This window comes from Schistocerca cancellata, chromosome 9 (genome assembly GCF_023864275.1).
Source record: "Schistocerca cancellata isolate TAMUIC-IGC-003103 chromosome 9, iqSchCanc2.1, whole genome shotgun sequence".
NCBI lineage: Eukaryota > Metazoa > Arthropoda > Insecta > Orthoptera > Acrididae > Schistocerca > Schistocerca cancellata.
Window position 1 is genome coordinate 41,716,001 of NC_064634.1, and position 17,287 is coordinate 41,733,287.

Sequence of the window (17,287 nt, forward strand, 5' to 3'; positions counted from 1 at the left end):
CCTCAAAACAGACCATGATCTGATCACCCTGCTACAGACAGAATTTCCACCACAGTTGCTATGGATCACAATGGCCACCTGGAGGAAGGCCACAGCTAGTTGTCTGACGACTCAACTTATAAACAATGCCAGAATGATCCCATCCCAGAAGTCCAACATAATTTCCAATCCCTGCTTCAGGCCTTTCGCAAAACCTCTAACTTGAATCCCTCTCCCTTCTCACCCCTATGACAATCCACATACCCGAATTCTACATGCTCCCCAAAATTCACAAACCCAACAATCCTGGATGGCCCCGCTACAGCTGCTTATTGTGTTCCCACTGAAAGGATTTTTGCCCTCATTGACCAAGACCTCCAATCTATTGACCGAAATCTAGTCTCTCAAGTCACAGATACCAACCACTTCCTTCACTGACACTCTGCCATCCCCACCCCTTTACTTCTGGATCACTACTCGTCACCATTGATGCCACTTCCCCATATACTGACATCCTTCAGGCCCATGGCCTTACCACTACTGAAAACTACCTCTTCCAACATCCTTCAGACTGCAAACCCACAGCCTCATTCCTCACACACCTTACTATCTTCATCCTCACACACAACTTCTTCTCCTTGGAAGGGAGATATACAAACAAAGCCATAGGCCCCAGCATGACACCCTCCTACACCAACCTGTTTATGGGTCATATACAAGAAAACTTCCTAGCCTTCCAAAACCCCAAATACCTGGTCTGCTTCAGGTTCACTGACATCTTCATGATTTGGGCTGAGGTACAAGAAACCCTATCATCATTCCTTCACAACCTCAACACCTTCCTTCTCTCCCATCTGCTTCACTTGGTCCTCCTCAACACAGTGTGCCACCTACCTCCACGTTCACCACCACCTCTCTCATGGCTCCATCCACACCTCTGTTCACATTAAACCCACCAACAGTATCTGCATTTTGACAGCTGTCATCTGTCCCTACGCCAAAAAATCCCTCACATACAGCCTGGCCACCCAGGGAGAGTGAATCAGCAATGAGAACAACTCCCTTGATCAGCATCTGAAGGTCTCACAAAGGCCTTCACAGACAGGCACTATTCTCCACACCTAGTCTGCAAACACCTTTCCTGTCCTATGTCCCCACACATCCAATTCTCCGACACTCCTATGAACCAAGTACAAAGAAGCACCCCTTCATCACTCAATACTCCTCAGACTGGGACAACTTAATGATATCCTTTGCCAGGGCTTTGATTATATGCCCTGAAATGACTAATGTCCTTCCCAAGATCATTCCCACCCCATCTAAAGTCATCTTCCGTCACCCACCCAACCTTCCTATCATCTTAGTCCCTATGCCACACCCAATTCCAACCCCTTGTCACAGGGAACATATCAAGACCCAGACACAAGACCTGCTAATCTATTGGCCCAGCAGTTCCTATTCCAGTCCTGTCACTGGCTAATCCTACTCCATCAGAAGCCAGCTCACTTGTGAAAGCAGTCGCGTCATATATCAGCTCCGCTGCAATCACTGCACAGCTTTTTATGAGGGTTGGCACTTTAATAGTGGCAACTATTTATTTACAGCTTGTACAAAATAGATAAGTGTTTCAAAGTTTTACTGACCTTCAAACTAGTCACCAGCATTGTGTATAACCCATTGCCAGCGATGTGGAAGTCTTAGGATACTCTTAGCTGTGCCAGTTGTGTTGATAGTTCGAGTGGCGCGATCTATTGCCCGACGAATTTGTAGCAGTTCTGAAGCGAATGCCGTGAAGTGTTTCCTTCAGTTTAGAAACTGAATAGATCTTACGAGGGCTTAAGTCAGGGGACTGCAGTAGGTGGTATAGGACATAGCAGCCCCATCAGCCAAACAAATCTGTAACAGCTTGCACTGTACGTGCTTGAGCATTGTCCTGCAAAATTATGGTCAGGTCCTGCAGAAAGAGTCATCACTTCTGTCTCTAAGATGGTCGTAGGTTGTGTTCCAAAAATGAACAGTTGGTGTTGCTCAGGCAGCGGAGGTTGTTGAGGTGCTGCCAGCACTTCCGCTTAAGCTGATGAAGGTGAGGAAGCCAGGTCAATTGGGTGTCGAAATCCAGTCCTAAGAATCGTTATGTTTCCACTACAGTGAGTGAATCGTCATTAAGGTAAAGTTCTGGTTCTGAATGAATGGTATGATACTGATAGAAGTGCATAACACTCGACTTTGCGGTGGAAAACTGGAAACCGTGGGCTAGAGCCCATGACTGTGTTTTGTGGATGGCTCCCTGTAGGCGCCGCTCAGCAACACCAGTACTGGTGGAGCAGTATAAAATGCAGAAGTCGTCTGCATATAGAGAAGGCGAGACAGACGGCCCTACAGCTGCTGCTAGACCATTAAAGGCCACTAAAAATAGAGAGACACTCAATACAGAGCCCTGCAGGGGCTATGGGAGGCACCAACTTGGAACGGAAAGTACGAAGTGACAGGAAATTGTGGATGAAAATCAGGAGTGGGCCTCGGAGACCCCACTCGTGTAATGTGGCAAAGATAGGATGTCGCCAGGTCGTGTCATGCACATTTCGTAAATAAAAAAAGACGGCAACCTGGTGTTGGCATCTGGAAAAGGCTGTTCGGATGACAGACTCCAGGACACAAGATTATCAGTGGTAGAGCGATCCTGGCAGAAGCCGCTCTGACATGGAGCCAGTAGGCCACGCAACTCCAGGACCCAACACAACCATCGACACACCATATGTTCCAGCAGCTTACAAAGAATGTTGGTGAGGCTGATGGGCCTATAGCTATCCACATAAAGTGGGTTTTTACCAGGTTTGAGCACCGGAATGATGGTGCTCTCCCCCCATTGCAATGGAAAGACACCATCGCACCGGATCTGGTTGAAGATGACGAGGAGATGTCGCTTGTTGTCAGAAGAGAGGTGTTTAATCATCTGACTGTGGATCCGATCTGGTAAAGGAGCTGTGTCGGGGCACTGTGTTGGGGCACTGTGCAAGGGCACTGAGGAGCTCCCACTCTGTAAACGGGGCATCATAGGATTCACTGTGACATGTAGTAAACGAGGGGACTTTCCCTTCCAGCCACAGTTTGAGAGTGCGAAAGGCTGGGGGGTAATTCTCCGACACAGAGGCTCAAGCATAGTACTCAGCAATCACATCTGTGTCGGCAGATAACACGCCAGTTATGTTAACACCGGGAACACCTGTTGGGGTCTGGTACCCAAAAACACATTTGATCTTTGCCCAGACTTGGGAAGGTGACGTACAGCACCCAATGGTTAATACATATCTTTTCTAACACTCCTGCTGCTTCCGTCGTTTGATAAGTTGGTAAACGCGAGCACGGAGCTGGCACATTAGGCGCTCCAAGGAAGGGTGTTGCTTATGCTGATGTTCCCGTGCAGGGGAGATTCAATGGTGACACCAGAGGTGAAAGTTTCCCAGTACACCTTGTTTAAAGCCCATCTGGGCAGCCGTCCGTGGGCTTGATGCTGGGGCAGTGACAGGAAGATGGGAAAGTGGTCACTACCACACAGGTCATCATGTGCTATCCAGTGGATAGATGGTAGAAGTCCTGGGCTGCAAATTGATAAATCAATGGCCGAGTAAATACCTCGAGCCACACTGAAATGTGTGGCGGTCCCAGTATTTAAGAGGCAGAGGTCGAACTGAGACAGTAAAGTTTCGACATCTCTGCCTCGGCCAATAAGCACGTTTCCATCCCACAAGGGGTTATGGGTGTTTAAATCTCCCAAAAGGAAAGGTTTAGGGAGTTAATCAATCATTGCAATTAATATGGCTCTGAGCACTATGGGACTTAACAGCTGTGGTCATCAGTCCCCTAGAATTTAGAACTACTTAAACCTAACTAACCTAAGGACATCACACACATCCATGCCCGAGGCAGGATTAGAACCTGCGACCGTTGCAGTCGCACGGTTCCGGACTGCGCGCCTGGAACTGCGAGACCACCGCACAGTTAATACATTCAGGGATATTAAACCATCTGGAGGAAGATTTTTTTTTTTATTTATTGTATTTTTTTTGCATGGAGACACCAACTGGTGACTTTTGCAAATGTCATAGCATTTTTTTACAAGTTTAGTACAGTCATATATACATATGTGATTACATATACATGATACAAATGTACCATTGTACCTAATATACACTGCAGACAGTTATTTCCTGTGCCGTCCTTATTCTGACAGCCACAGCTTCAAGAGGGGTTTGAAGAGGCACAGGTTCACTACAGACTGAGTTTGTGACAAACGCAAACTCCACCTGACACTCGATTACAGTCGCTACGCTTCCTGTAGTATCTCTTATAGCCGCGGAGGGCAGAGGTTTCCTGGAGGGCAATGCCCAAAGCAGGTGTAAAGCTTAACAGCAGCAATTCCACTGGACGATGACATCATCATGAGACTGGGAAGGCATGCAACATTCAATGAGGCAGTTGATGCCTCAGGGTCACCTGCTGCCACCGACTTTTTGCCTGAGCAGTCTATATCCATTTTGTCTGAGCTTCTCCAGCTTAGAAGTGGGGACAGACATCCCCGTGGTTGTGGGGGAGTGTTGCTCCTGAAGTAGGTGGTGCAGGAGCAACAGGGAGCAAATAACTAAAGCAGCAGAGAAAACTTTAGGGTTGGCCAAGAATAAAAAGAAGACATGGTGGAATGAGGAGTGTGAAGAAGCACTAATACAAAGAGCTCAAAAATGGAGAAAATGGAGATATTCGAAAAATGAGGAAGACATTGAACAATTCAGACAACAGAGAAAAGAAACATCAAAAATAACCCGGAAAATCAAAAGAAACTTAGAAAGTTCTCTGAGAGAATATCAGGGTAGTTTACAAAAGGGAAAATCCTGTGCAAAACAAATTTTTAACTTAAAGTCAATAATTCGCCACAGAATGATAACCAGCAAACTAATAATAGTATCATTTATTGATTTCAAGAAATGATTTGATTGTATGGACAGAGAAACAACAGATAAGGTCATTGGAGAATTTCGTGTCAAATCAAAATTAGCAAATATAATTCATGAAACACTAACAGGTACAATATATAAAGTCAAATTTATGGGAAAAGCCATTTGAAACAAAAACTGGTGTTAGACAAAACTGGTCTCAAAATTTCAGCTCAAAAAACAAAATTCATGACAAATATAAAAAATGTGCCAAAATTCAGAGAAACACAAATAGGTAAAATAGAGCGAGTAAACAAATTTAAATATCCTGGAGAGACTATACAACAGAATGGACTACAAAAATCTGCAATAGATGTAAGAGTTAATAAAATGGAAAGAGCATATGGTCTGACCAAAAATATTTACAACAATAAATGTGTATCTAAAAAAACAAAACTAAAAAAATGATGATATGAATATAATAGAGGGAAACATTCCACGTGGGAAAAATATATCTAAAAACAAAGATGATGTGACTTACCGAACGAAAGTGCTGGCAGGTCGATAGACACACAAACACAAACATACACACAAAATTCAAGCTTTTGCAACCAACGGTTGCTTCGTCAGGAAAGAGGGAAGGAGAGGGAAAGACGAAAGGATGTGGGTTTTAAGGGAGAGGGTAAGGAGTCATTCCAATCCCAGGAGCGGAAAGACTTACCTTAGGGGGAAATAAGGACAGGTATACACTCGCACACACACACATATCCATCTGCACATACACAGACACAAGCAGAAATGGCATGTCAGATGGGAGCATGTCTAATACCTTTGTGCCATAACACACTATTCGATCTTTAACTGTAGACGAGGACGTAAACTCTACATTAAAATTAGTTTTGTGTCTTTAATTGTGATGAAGCAAATTAAAGAGTTCAGGTGAAACATTTTTACTGCAAGTATCAAAAGCCAAAAGGTGTAAATGTACTGAGAAAAGAGAGTACGAATTCTATGATTCATAAACAGATCTCTGTATGATGTCCAGTTACCTGTTTTATTCAATACTGTTACTCATTAGGTCAACAGCCAGTAAACCCAGAGCGTTTGAATTGGTACTCCCATGTATAAAACAGCTTCAAACTTCTGATTAAATAGTCTGTTATATATTTGACATTCAGCTTGTAGGCAAGAAAAGGTTTGAAGTTATGCTTAAGGTTTGTTGGAAATCACTAAGTGCTCTCATTATCAAACACTGGATTGAATATAGTCGGCGAAGTTGTGCTCAGTTTTAAACAAAAGCTAGTTTTTTGGCATCTCAATGTTTTTATGATGTCATACTTCTTGGACTGTGTATTGTACAATGATAGAATTTTGAGGTACATTCAGTGCCATGCGTAGATGCTGTTTGCAAAATACGTTGCAAATAGAGTTCATAGTACAGAAAATTAAAATGCCATGCATCTTACTAAAGTTTTTATACCTGGGATTCACAGTCATGTAGAACTTTATAAAAGACATCATTTTTACGCCAGTGGCTGTAACACTTTATTTATTTCACAAATGCAATTTCGGCCTTAGCAATTATCAAGTGCAGCTGAAAAATGTAGAATGTTTACAAATTATTTAACAAAATCTTTGTATATCTTGATATTCGGCTGATTACACAGAATGAAAAATGTAATTGTGTAAGCATGTTACTTACATTTTTGTGGCTTTACGCCATGTCAACATAAAAAGAGCCGACATATTTATATGTTGTCGTCATTACTATTAATTACATTCGTGACGTCGTTACATATTGCGAACACACATATCCATATGTCATAAAACAATGTAGACACTCACGTTCCTTAGCCCATCACTAGTCACTTACTGCTACTGGTAGCCCTTTTGGTGCGTAAACGGATTACAGATGATGTTTTGCTCTGTGTGGAGCGCCATTGCCGCCCAGCGACTTTACTAGGAAACGTAGTGCGTGCCCTCATTGCACCACTATAATATTTTACGTAACCTATGTTTAATACATCGTACATAAATTACATAGATACTGATCACCGTTTTACTTATATAAAGGATATACATCATTATTCATCGTTTTACATACATAAAGCATATACACCGTTATATATACTTGTAGGTATTTTTTTGTTGCCCACTCTTTCCGTTAAATTTGTACAGGTTATTTATTTCTCCGTGGTTTATTGTATTAACGTAGCATGACCAAAATCACAGAGGCAGTCACATGTCACACACAACCTCATCAACTTTCCAAATCAGCAACACACTCCCATAGAACCAGCCTCATTCAATTAAAACAACTTTTAAACGACCAAACTGACTTTAGGAACAAACAATACCTAGTTAATTTTTACTCAATCTTACAATGCATACACAAATAGTAACTAGGCTCAGATTAATCTATTAAATCCAGTATTTATCAATTTTATGAAACGACATGTTGTTTGTTGTTGTTGTTGTCTTCAGTCCTGAGACTGGTTTGATGCAGCTCTCCATGCTACTCTATCCTGTGCAAGCTGCTTCATCTCCCAGTACCTTCTGCAACCTACATCCTTCTGAATCTGCTTAGCGTTTTCATCTCTTGGTCTCCCTCTATGATTTTTACCCTCCATGCTGCCCTCCAATACTAAAGTGGTGATCGCTTGATGCCTCAGAACATGTCCTACCAACCGGTCCCTCCTTCTTGTCAAGTTGTGCCACAAACTCCTCTTCTTCCCAATTCTGTTCATTACCTCCTCATTAGTTATGTGATCTACCCATCTAATCTTCAGCATTCTTCTGTAGCACCACATTTCGAAAGCTTCTATTCTCTTCTTGCCCAAACTATTTACTGTCCATGTTTCACTTCCATACATGGCTACACTCCATACAAATACTTTCAGAAATGACTTCCTAACACTTAAAACTATACTCGATGTTAACAAATTCCTCTTCTTCAGAAATGCTTTCCTTGCCATTGCCAGTCTACATTTTATATCCTCTCTACTTCGACCATCATCAGTTATTTTGCTCCCCAAATAGCAAAACACCTTTACTACTTTAAGTGTCTCATTTCTTACTCTAATTCCCTCAGCATCACCCAATTTAATTCAACTACATTCCATTATCCTCGTTTTGCTTTTGTTGATGTTCATCTTATATCCTCCTTTCAAGACACTGTCCATTCTGTTCAACTGCTCTTCCAAGTCCTTTGCTCTGTCTGACAGAATTACAATGTCATCGGCAAACCTCAAAGTTTTTATTTCTTCTCCATGGATTTTAATATCTACTCCAAATTTTTCTTTTGTTTCCTTTACTGTTGTTCAATTTACAGATTGAATAACATCGGGGAGAGGCTACAACCCCGTCTCACTCCCAGCCAACCACTGCTTCCCTTTCATGCCCCTCGACTCTTATAACTGCCATCTGGTTTCTGTACAAATTGAAAATAGCCTTTCGCTCCCTGTATTTCACTTCTGCCACCTTCTGAATATGAAAGAGTATTCCAGTCAACAATGTCAAAAGCTTTCTCTAAGTTTACAAATGCCAGGAACGTAGGTTTGCCTTTCCTTAATCTTTCTTCCAAGGTGAGTCGGAACCTCAGTATTGCCTCACATGTTCCAATATTTCTAGGAATCCAAACTGATCTTTCCCGAGGTCCGCTTCTACCAGTTTTTCCATTCGTCTGTAAAGAATTCGTGTAAGTATTTTGCAGCTGTGACTTATTAAACAGATAGTTTGGTAATTTTCACATCTGTTAACATCTGCTTTATTTGGGATTAGAATTATTATATTCTTCTTGAAGTCTGACAGTATTTTACCGGTCTCATACATCTTGCTCACCAGATGGTAAATTTTTGTCAGGACTGGCTCTCCCAAGGCTGTCAGTAATTCTAATGGAATGTTGTCTACTTCCGGGGCCTTGTTTTGACTCAGGTCTTTCAGTGCGCTGTCAAACTCTTCACGCAGTATCATATCTCCAATTTCATCTTCATCTACATCCTCTTCCATTTCCATAATGTTGTCCTCAAGTACATCGCCCTTGTATAGACCCTCTATATACTCCTTATACCTTTCTGCTTTCCCTTCTTTGCTTAGAACTGGGTTTCCATCTGAGCTCTTGATATTCATACAAGTGGTTCTCTTTTCTCCAAAGGTCTCTTTAATTTTCCTGTAGGCAGTATCTATCTTACCCCTAGTTATATATGCCTCTACATCCTTACATTTATCCTCTAGCCATCCCTGCTTAGCCATTTTGCATTTCCTGTCGATCTCATTTTTGAGACGTTTGTATTCCTTTTTGCCTGCTTCATTTACTGCATTTTTATATTTTCTCCTTTCATCAATTAAATTCAGTATTTCTTCTGTTACCCAAGGATTTCTATTAGCCCTCATCTTTTTACCTACTTGAACCTCTGCTGCCTTCACTACTTCATCCCTCAAAGCTACTCATTCTTTTTCTACTGTATTTCTTTCCCCCATTCCTGTCAATTTTTCCCTTATACTCTCCCTGGAACTCTGTACAACCTCTGGTTTAGTCAGTTTATCCAGGTCCCATCTCCTTAAAATCCCACCTTTTTGCAGTTTCTTCAGTTTTAATCTACAGTTCATAACCAATAGATTGTGGTCAGAGTCCACATCTGCCCCTGGAAAATTTCTTACAATTTAAAACCTGGTTCCTAAATCTCTGTCTTACTATTATATAATCTATCTGATATCTTCTAGTACCTCCAGGGTTCTTCCATGTACACAACCTTCTTTCATGATTCTTGAACCAAGTGTTAGCTACGATTAAGTTATGCTCTGTGCAAAATTCTACCAGACAGCTTCCTCTTTCATTTCTTTCCCCAAACCAAATTCACCTACTGTGTTTCCTTCTCTCCCTTTCCCTACTCTCGAATTCCAGTCACCCATGACTATTAAATTTTTGTCTCCCTTCACTATCTGAATAATTTCTTTTATCTCTTCATACATTTCTTCAATTTCTTCGTCATCTGCAGAGCTAGTTGGCATATAAACTTTTACTACTGTAGTAGGTGTGGGCTTGGTATCTCTCTTGGCCACAATAATGCGTTCACTATGTTGTTTGTAGTAGCTTACCCGCACTCCTATTTTTTTATTTATTATTAAAGCGACTCCTGCATTACCCCTATTTGATTTTGTATTTATAACCCTGTATTCACCTGACCAAAACTCTTGTTCCTCCTGCCATCGAACTTCACTAATTCCCACTATATCTAGCTTTATCCTATCCATTTCCCTTTTTAAATTTTCTAAACTACCTGCTCGATTAAGGGCTCTGACATTCCACACTCCAATCCGTAGAACACCAGTTTTCTTTCTCCTGATGACGACGTCCTCGAGTAGTCCCTGCCTGGAGATCCGAATGGGAGACTATTTTACCTCTGGAATATTTTACCCTAGAGGATGCCATCATCATTTAATCATACAGTAAAGTTGCATGATCTCGCCAAAACGAAATTGTACAATATTTAACGATTAAAAATCTTGTATTTTTCGATGATATTAATGCTATTCTACACAACTGACACAGAAATACTTATTTACATTGTCATATCAATATAGTATGCTATGTGACGATCAATTTGTGTGCTTATAATTTATGTAACATTAATGAAATGTCATGCCAGCTGTGTTTTAATTGAATGAGGCTGGTTCTATGGGAGTGTGTTGCTGATTTGGAAAGCGCATGAGGTTGTGTGTGACGTGACTGCCTCTGTGATTTTGGTTATGCTAAGTTAATACAATAAACCATGACGAAATAAATAACCTATACAAATTTAAAAGTAAGAGTGGGCAACAAAAGATACCTACAAGTATATATAATAATGTACATCCTTTATGTATGTAACATGATGAATAAGGATGTATATCCTTTATATACGTAAAATGGTGATCAATATCCATGTAATTTATGTACAATGTATTAAAAATAAGTTACGTAAAATATTATATTGGTACAACTAGGGCGCACACAATGCTTCCTAGCAAAGTTGTTGGACAGCAATGGCGCTCCACACAGAGCAAAACAATATCTGTAATCCGTTTACGTGCCAAAACGGCTACCAGTAGCATGTAAACAGTAATCTGCCGCTGTAGTTTAGTGCGTAAGTGACTATAGTGATGGGCTAACGAACATGAGTGTCTACAGACTATGTTGTTTTATGACATATGAATGTGTGTGCTCGCAATATGTAACAGCATCACAAATGTATTTAATAGTAATGACAACGACGTATAAATGTGTCAGCTCATTTTAAGATGACACGGCGTAAAGCCACAAAAATGTAAGTAACATGCTTATGCAATTACATTTTTCATTCTGTATAATCGGCCGAATATCAAGATACACGATTTTGTTAAATAATTCATAAACCATGTATTTTTCAGCTGCAGTTGATAATGGCCTAAGGCCGAAATTGCAATTGTGAAATAAAGTGTTACAGTCACTGGCGTAAATATGATGTCTTTTATAAAGTTACTGAAGTTTTATTGCATGAAGAGCAGAATTGTAGCAAGCAATATACTTTTTTCCTTTCATCATTTTATGGGGATGCCAGTGAGAAAAGTTTTCAAATTAAATTTTAAGTTTGTTGCAAGTCCCTAAGCGCTCTCATTCGTTAATACTGGATGAATACAGACTGAGTTACGTTGCCTCAAGACACACACAAAGTTTATAATTGTAATATCTGTCTTACTGTGTTAATCCTTCAACCTTAGATTATAGCTCTTAATGAGTGCAGTGTAACAGCATTTCAAATGTGGTCAATAATTATATGAAACACTAGCTGAGAAACCTGGCATTGCCCGGGTATTTATTTATGGCTGTGCCCAAGACTTCGTACATGGGGAATTCATTTTTGACTTATAAAGCTTTTTTTTCCCTTACAATGTATGAAGTAGTGTGATTGGGGACATGACTGAAGAGCTTGTTTGGTTCATTACCATGGCAAAAAGCCACGCAAAGCTGGCCACACGAAAAGCAACTTATGTTAAGGACCACTTCTGCAACATGCAGCATCTGGCCTTTACGATCATGGGAGAACGTAAGCTCACTGGGACTTGCAAACGTTTAAAGCGAACTGGTAAATTGTTAGGACGAAGTGGGATTTAGTGTATAACAACTCACTCAGCTGCGCCTCTTCCCATAAATTTCCACTTGTGTGATGTAATGTCCGAGAGAAGAAACTTTAAGCCTCTGTGAGTGAAGGGTATTGAGGAGCAGCATAATGCATGATGCTCTCTATCAGAGCTGCATCATGTCTTGCTTTCCAAATGCATTTGCAAAGGGCGAGTTAAAAGCCCAACGTATTGCCTCAAGATCTTCACAAGGTTCTAGAGAGCGCACAGTCCTCAGTCTTAACAGCTCTGGTGTATTCAGAAAGACTATCATTTTCTAGGCATATTCATAAACAAAATAAAATGTAATGAGTATGGACCCAAATCACAAAGCAAAGTTAATAAATCTATATTTCCCAGCAAAGAACCTAAATAAAACCTTTTTAAAGGAGCAAATCAATGGTGTTCAGTTTTTAATAGATGAATCGAAAACAATAAATTCATGTATTCTAGCTATTTAAACTCAATTTTAGATTGTGGTGTGTGAATACTTCTGCCCCCAAGTAAAAAAAAAAAAAAAAAAAAAAAAAAAAAAAAAAAAAAAAAAAAAAAAAAAAAAAAACCTTTCCTAGGAAACAAGTCAAATAAAAATAAAATCTACTGAGAGAAGCATAGCAATGCTGTTAAGTTTTTAATACACAACATGAAATCAGTAAACCTGTATATCAAAGCCAGCTAAAATTTGCTGTTAGTTTGTATTTATAAAAATAAGGCTGCAGTGCTTAGTTCTGTCACTGACAAACTTCCAAAAATACATCTGACACAAATTAAAAAACTAACAGCACCATCTATTGGATCACGGGTGTGCTGTGAAACTGACACCACCATCTACTGGTTTCTTGGTGTACTACACCATGTTGATTAAACATACTAACTACTAGGATGAGAAGATGATTTTAGGTAAAACTTTAAATTATGGGACAGTTGTTTGCTTGTCCCGATTCTGATGAGATATAGCCTTTATGTTGCCCCAAGCTTCACTCAAGTTACCTGTGGAAACCTCACAAAAATTCGTGACGTATATTTGGAGACTAGCCTGTTCCAACAGAGATAATGGTTTTACAATTTTATTGTTAGTATAGATCGAAAATCAAAATTTTCATAGCCTTGGAACCCATCAAATAAGCAACCTGCAACAGAGACTGACTGCCATGAACCAGGTTAACAGTTTAGTAACACAGATATGAGAGCAATACATGCCAACCAAATTTCTTGATTACTTTAAACTGAGGTGACATAAGTCACGGGTTAGTTGTATGCATATATACGGATGGCAGTAGTATTGCGTACACATGGTACGAAAGGACAGTGCATTAGTGGAGCTATTATTTGTACTCTGGCGATTCATGCAAAAATGTTTCTGGCTAACTATGGCTGCATGACGGGAATGAACCGACTTTGAATGTGGAATGGTGGTTGGAGCGAGACACATGGAACATTCCATTTCGGAAATCATTAGGGAATTCAAATTTCGAGATCCACAGTACCCAGAGTGTGCCAAGACTACAAAATTTCAGGCATCATCTCTCATCATGGACAACTCAAAGCCTTCACTTAACGACCAAGAGCAGCAGCATTTGGTAGAGTTCTCAGTGCTGACACACAACAAACACTGTGTGAAATAACCACAGAAATCAATGTGGGACACGACGAAAGTCCCTATCCAGACGGGCAAAACCTGGCATTAATTGGCTATGGCAGCAAATGACAGACACAAGCGCCTTTGCTAATAGCACTACTTTGCCTGTAGAGCGTCTCTAGGCTTGTGACCATATCAGTTGGACCCCAGATGACCGGAAAACCATAGCCTGGTCAGATGATCCCGATTTCAGTTGGTAAGAGCTGATGGTAGGGTTTGAGTAAGGTGCAGACCCCATGAAGCCATGGACCCAAGTTGTCAACAATGTATTGTGCAAGCTGGTGGTGGCTCCAAAATGGTGAACTGTGTTTACATGGAATAGACTGGGTCTTCTGGCCCAACTGAACTAGCCACTGAATGAATATGGTTATGCTTGGCTTCTTTGACACCATTTGCAGCCTTTCACGAAATTCATGTTGGTAAACAATAATGTTGTGTCACTGAGCCACAACTGATCTGGACAATTAGAGCAAATGATTTGGCCAAGCAGATCATCTGACACGAATTTCATCAAACATTTATGGGACATAGTCAAGAGGTCAGTTCATACACAAAATCCTGCACCAGCAAGACTTTCGCAATTCGGACAGCTATAGAGGCAGCACGACTCAATATTTCTGCATGGGAATTTGTGACGAAGCAAGCTGGAATCCTTTTACTTCCACTCTTGTTTTGCCAGGTGCCTCCTTAAACTCATTTTATTTTCATTTTTGCCTAATTACCATTAACATACATGAGTAAAATCTGCATTTTCATAAAAGAGAAAGGTTGGCCCTCAGTCTTATGAAATGTAGCACCAGATCTAATTTTGTGCTTAGTTTTGTGTATGTAATTAATTTCCTAATTTATTAGGACTATTCCTATTTAATATTTTTTGTTATAGAGTGAAATCCGTAATTGATTCATGACTTAGATTCTATTGTTGACTTATAAAAAAATATAAATTCTGTAATAAACATTTGGAAGAAGAACTACCAGGATGCTTTTAAGTATTTATTTGGCTCTATTCGAAAACTATGCAAAGCCAGCCCCTTATTTAACTCCAAAATAATTACCAGATTTGTCAAAAGCATTGTTTGCGTAACTATATACGTTAATTTCATTATTTCAACAAATAATTCTGCCTAACCTTTGTGGTAGAAGAAACTGTTATAAATACAAAATTTTTGATGTATTCAGTTAATTGAATGAGTTATGTTTTAATTGTAATTTCTGTCAATTAAACAACAACAATGTATTTTTTCAGTACCTATTATGAGGATATACAGAGGCCCAATTTTTGGTCCCAAGGCAGTCAGGCCACAGCTGATTTTCAGACGGGAAGTCTGTATCAGTTAGAGTAACAATAATGCTTTAAATGATGGAATTAGTGTAACACAAATAGGCCGTGTGTTAAAACAATGGACAGCGTCTGTTCAATTTATTTGACAAATAGCGTCACACATTCACTATTATTCTGCAAGAACTGTGAACTGTGTGGTTACGTATTTACTGCTACAAATGTTCAACAACGAACTATTGTAGCAGTATGCTGATGTTTGACTACAAGCTATTAATGAGGCTTATCAAAATTTACCAACAGTGAACTGGCCATATAACAGTGTAATATTGGAGGGGTTGTGCACAGTAGAAGTAAAGACCCGTGGAACGCAACTTGCAACTGTTGGTTACAGCATTTACAGTAGTCAGTGTCGAATTTCCATCCCCCCACCCCATTTTTTCAGCCAGTATAGCAATGCGGTACGTTGACACCAAGGACTATCAACGAAGAACTAAAGCAAGCGAATGTCACAACTTGCAACGACTTGTTGAGTCCATGCCATGACAAGTTGCTGTATTATGCTTGGCAAAAGGAGGTCCAACATGTTATTAGGAGGTATCCCATGACTTCTGTCACCTCAGTGTATCCATATCGACTCCATTTCAACTTGTTATTCAGCTGGACATGGTGTTTCATATACCATAAGACCAAGCCTGGTTTTGGTGCTAGTATGAAACTACATAACATGAGCCTTTTTGAATTTAAGACAAACTATATGCTATGAGCCAGTTTTAGATTGGTTCACTTATCATTTGACAGCACAGATAGAGATCAAAAATAGTTGTGCACTAATACACAACAGCGAACTATTCTTTAGAATATAAGGAATCCTGTTTCTTTTTGTCCATTCTCTAAAGTCACTGCATCAGAGACTGCAGACACAGCCCATACACCGCATGCAAAGAAAATGCTTACCTCAGTGGGAAAACAAATTATTGTATCCAAGTAGGTGAAAACATTTCTAATTATGTCCCACTCTCCATTTCATATTTCACAGTACATCTCATGTTTCTCGAATATACCTACACTTAGGACCCTGAGACGATTTATTTTCTGTCACACCTGTTTCCTTTATCCTCAAAAAGAAACAGCACCTTTTCAAAACTTATCATGTGTTCTTATCAAACCAACAGTCTGCTGATCTAGTTTTTCTGACTTATTCATGTCAATTGAAGGGTAAAAGAAAAAAAAAATCACAATACAATGAGAACACCATGTGAGGTAATTCACTTACACAATATCCCTGGTTCCATTTATTGCTGTGTGGAATCGTGGTTGAACGTATGTCCATGAACCTTGATTTTTGTGTTCCTCTTGTGCCCAGCATAGAAGGGCATTTGGATACTTTGCACACTCCTTCTTCACCAAGTCATACGGGAAAGGGGAGATCTGCAATTACAGCACAAAAGAATATTTTAGTTCTCTACTGAGCTATCTGGAATAATGTTTTGTTATTAGCAATATTAATATATTAAAAATACCTGTTCAATCCTTGTAATGGCTACATCACTGCTCAATTTTTTCTCTTCACGAGCTTTCCTTAAGTCATAGAACACCTTGCCTGTGCAGAAAATTAATTTCTTCACACCTCCTGGATTTTGGCTTGGGGCTCCGTCCTCTGGGATGACCCTGATTGCAAATTAAATAGGTTGATGAATTAAACACCATCAAATTAGCTGCAAACTATGCTACTACATTTTATGTTTGGATATCAAGCAGCAGAGAGAAACAGTGATTTGAGAACTCAGGTAAGCAAAAAGTTACCTAATACAAACTCTAACACTCACTTATCTCTGTGACTCAAGACTCAAAGAGAAAAGTGAGTATATATAAGTAACTGACTATGTTATCTTGAGGGAAAAGTGAGTATACATATGTAATTGACCGTGCTACCTTAAGGGAAATGAACTGGATAAAAGGAACAACAATAATTTGTCTTGAAACACATAGAAGTGCTTAAAAGGGTAGTCCTCTTGAAAATTTCAAAACATTGATTTTTCTTTTTTGTCTTAAAAATTTTTCTCTTGAACATCTGTTTTACTGTAGTGTTCACCCCAAGTTTGCCTGAAATTCCATTATCGAGTTACAATGTGATTTGTAAACAAGGGTGCCTGAAAAGTATTCACACAGGGGAAAAAATTGTCAAAGTGTAATTTCAATGACTGCCTAACAAGCATTATGGAAATTACGAAAGTGCTCGAACTTCAGACCAGCCTATTACAACTTCTGCACAAAAGTAGATGCAAAACTTATCGAGTGAGCAGAGCAGTGGATGACAGAAAA

General features: G+C 39.7%; 1 protein-coding gene across 16 annotated transcripts in view; it reads right to left on the minus strand.

The window, feature by feature from the left end:
* The window catches only part of LOC126100846 (2-oxoglutarate dehydrogenase complex component E1-like), a 199,304-nt gene that overhangs the window by 15,908 nt on the left and 166,109 nt on the right, over nucleotides 1–17,287 (minus strand). For 11 of the 16 annotated variants that reach the window (XM_049911515.1, XM_049911501.1, XM_049911505.1 and 8 more), the window contains exons 18-19: nucleotides 16,486–16,633; nucleotides 16,239–16,393 (exon numbers count right to left, since the gene is read on the minus strand). The exons of 4 other annotated variants lie outside the window; for them this stretch is intronic. In XM_049911515.1, the coding sequence (XP_049767472.1) occupies nucleotides 16,239–16,393; nucleotides 16,486–16,633 (303 nt within the window). The remainder of the gene's footprint in view (nucleotides 1–16,238; nucleotides 16,394–16,485; nucleotides 16,634–17,287) is intronic. One more of the 16 variants, XM_049911512.1, reaches the window with a different exon arrangement.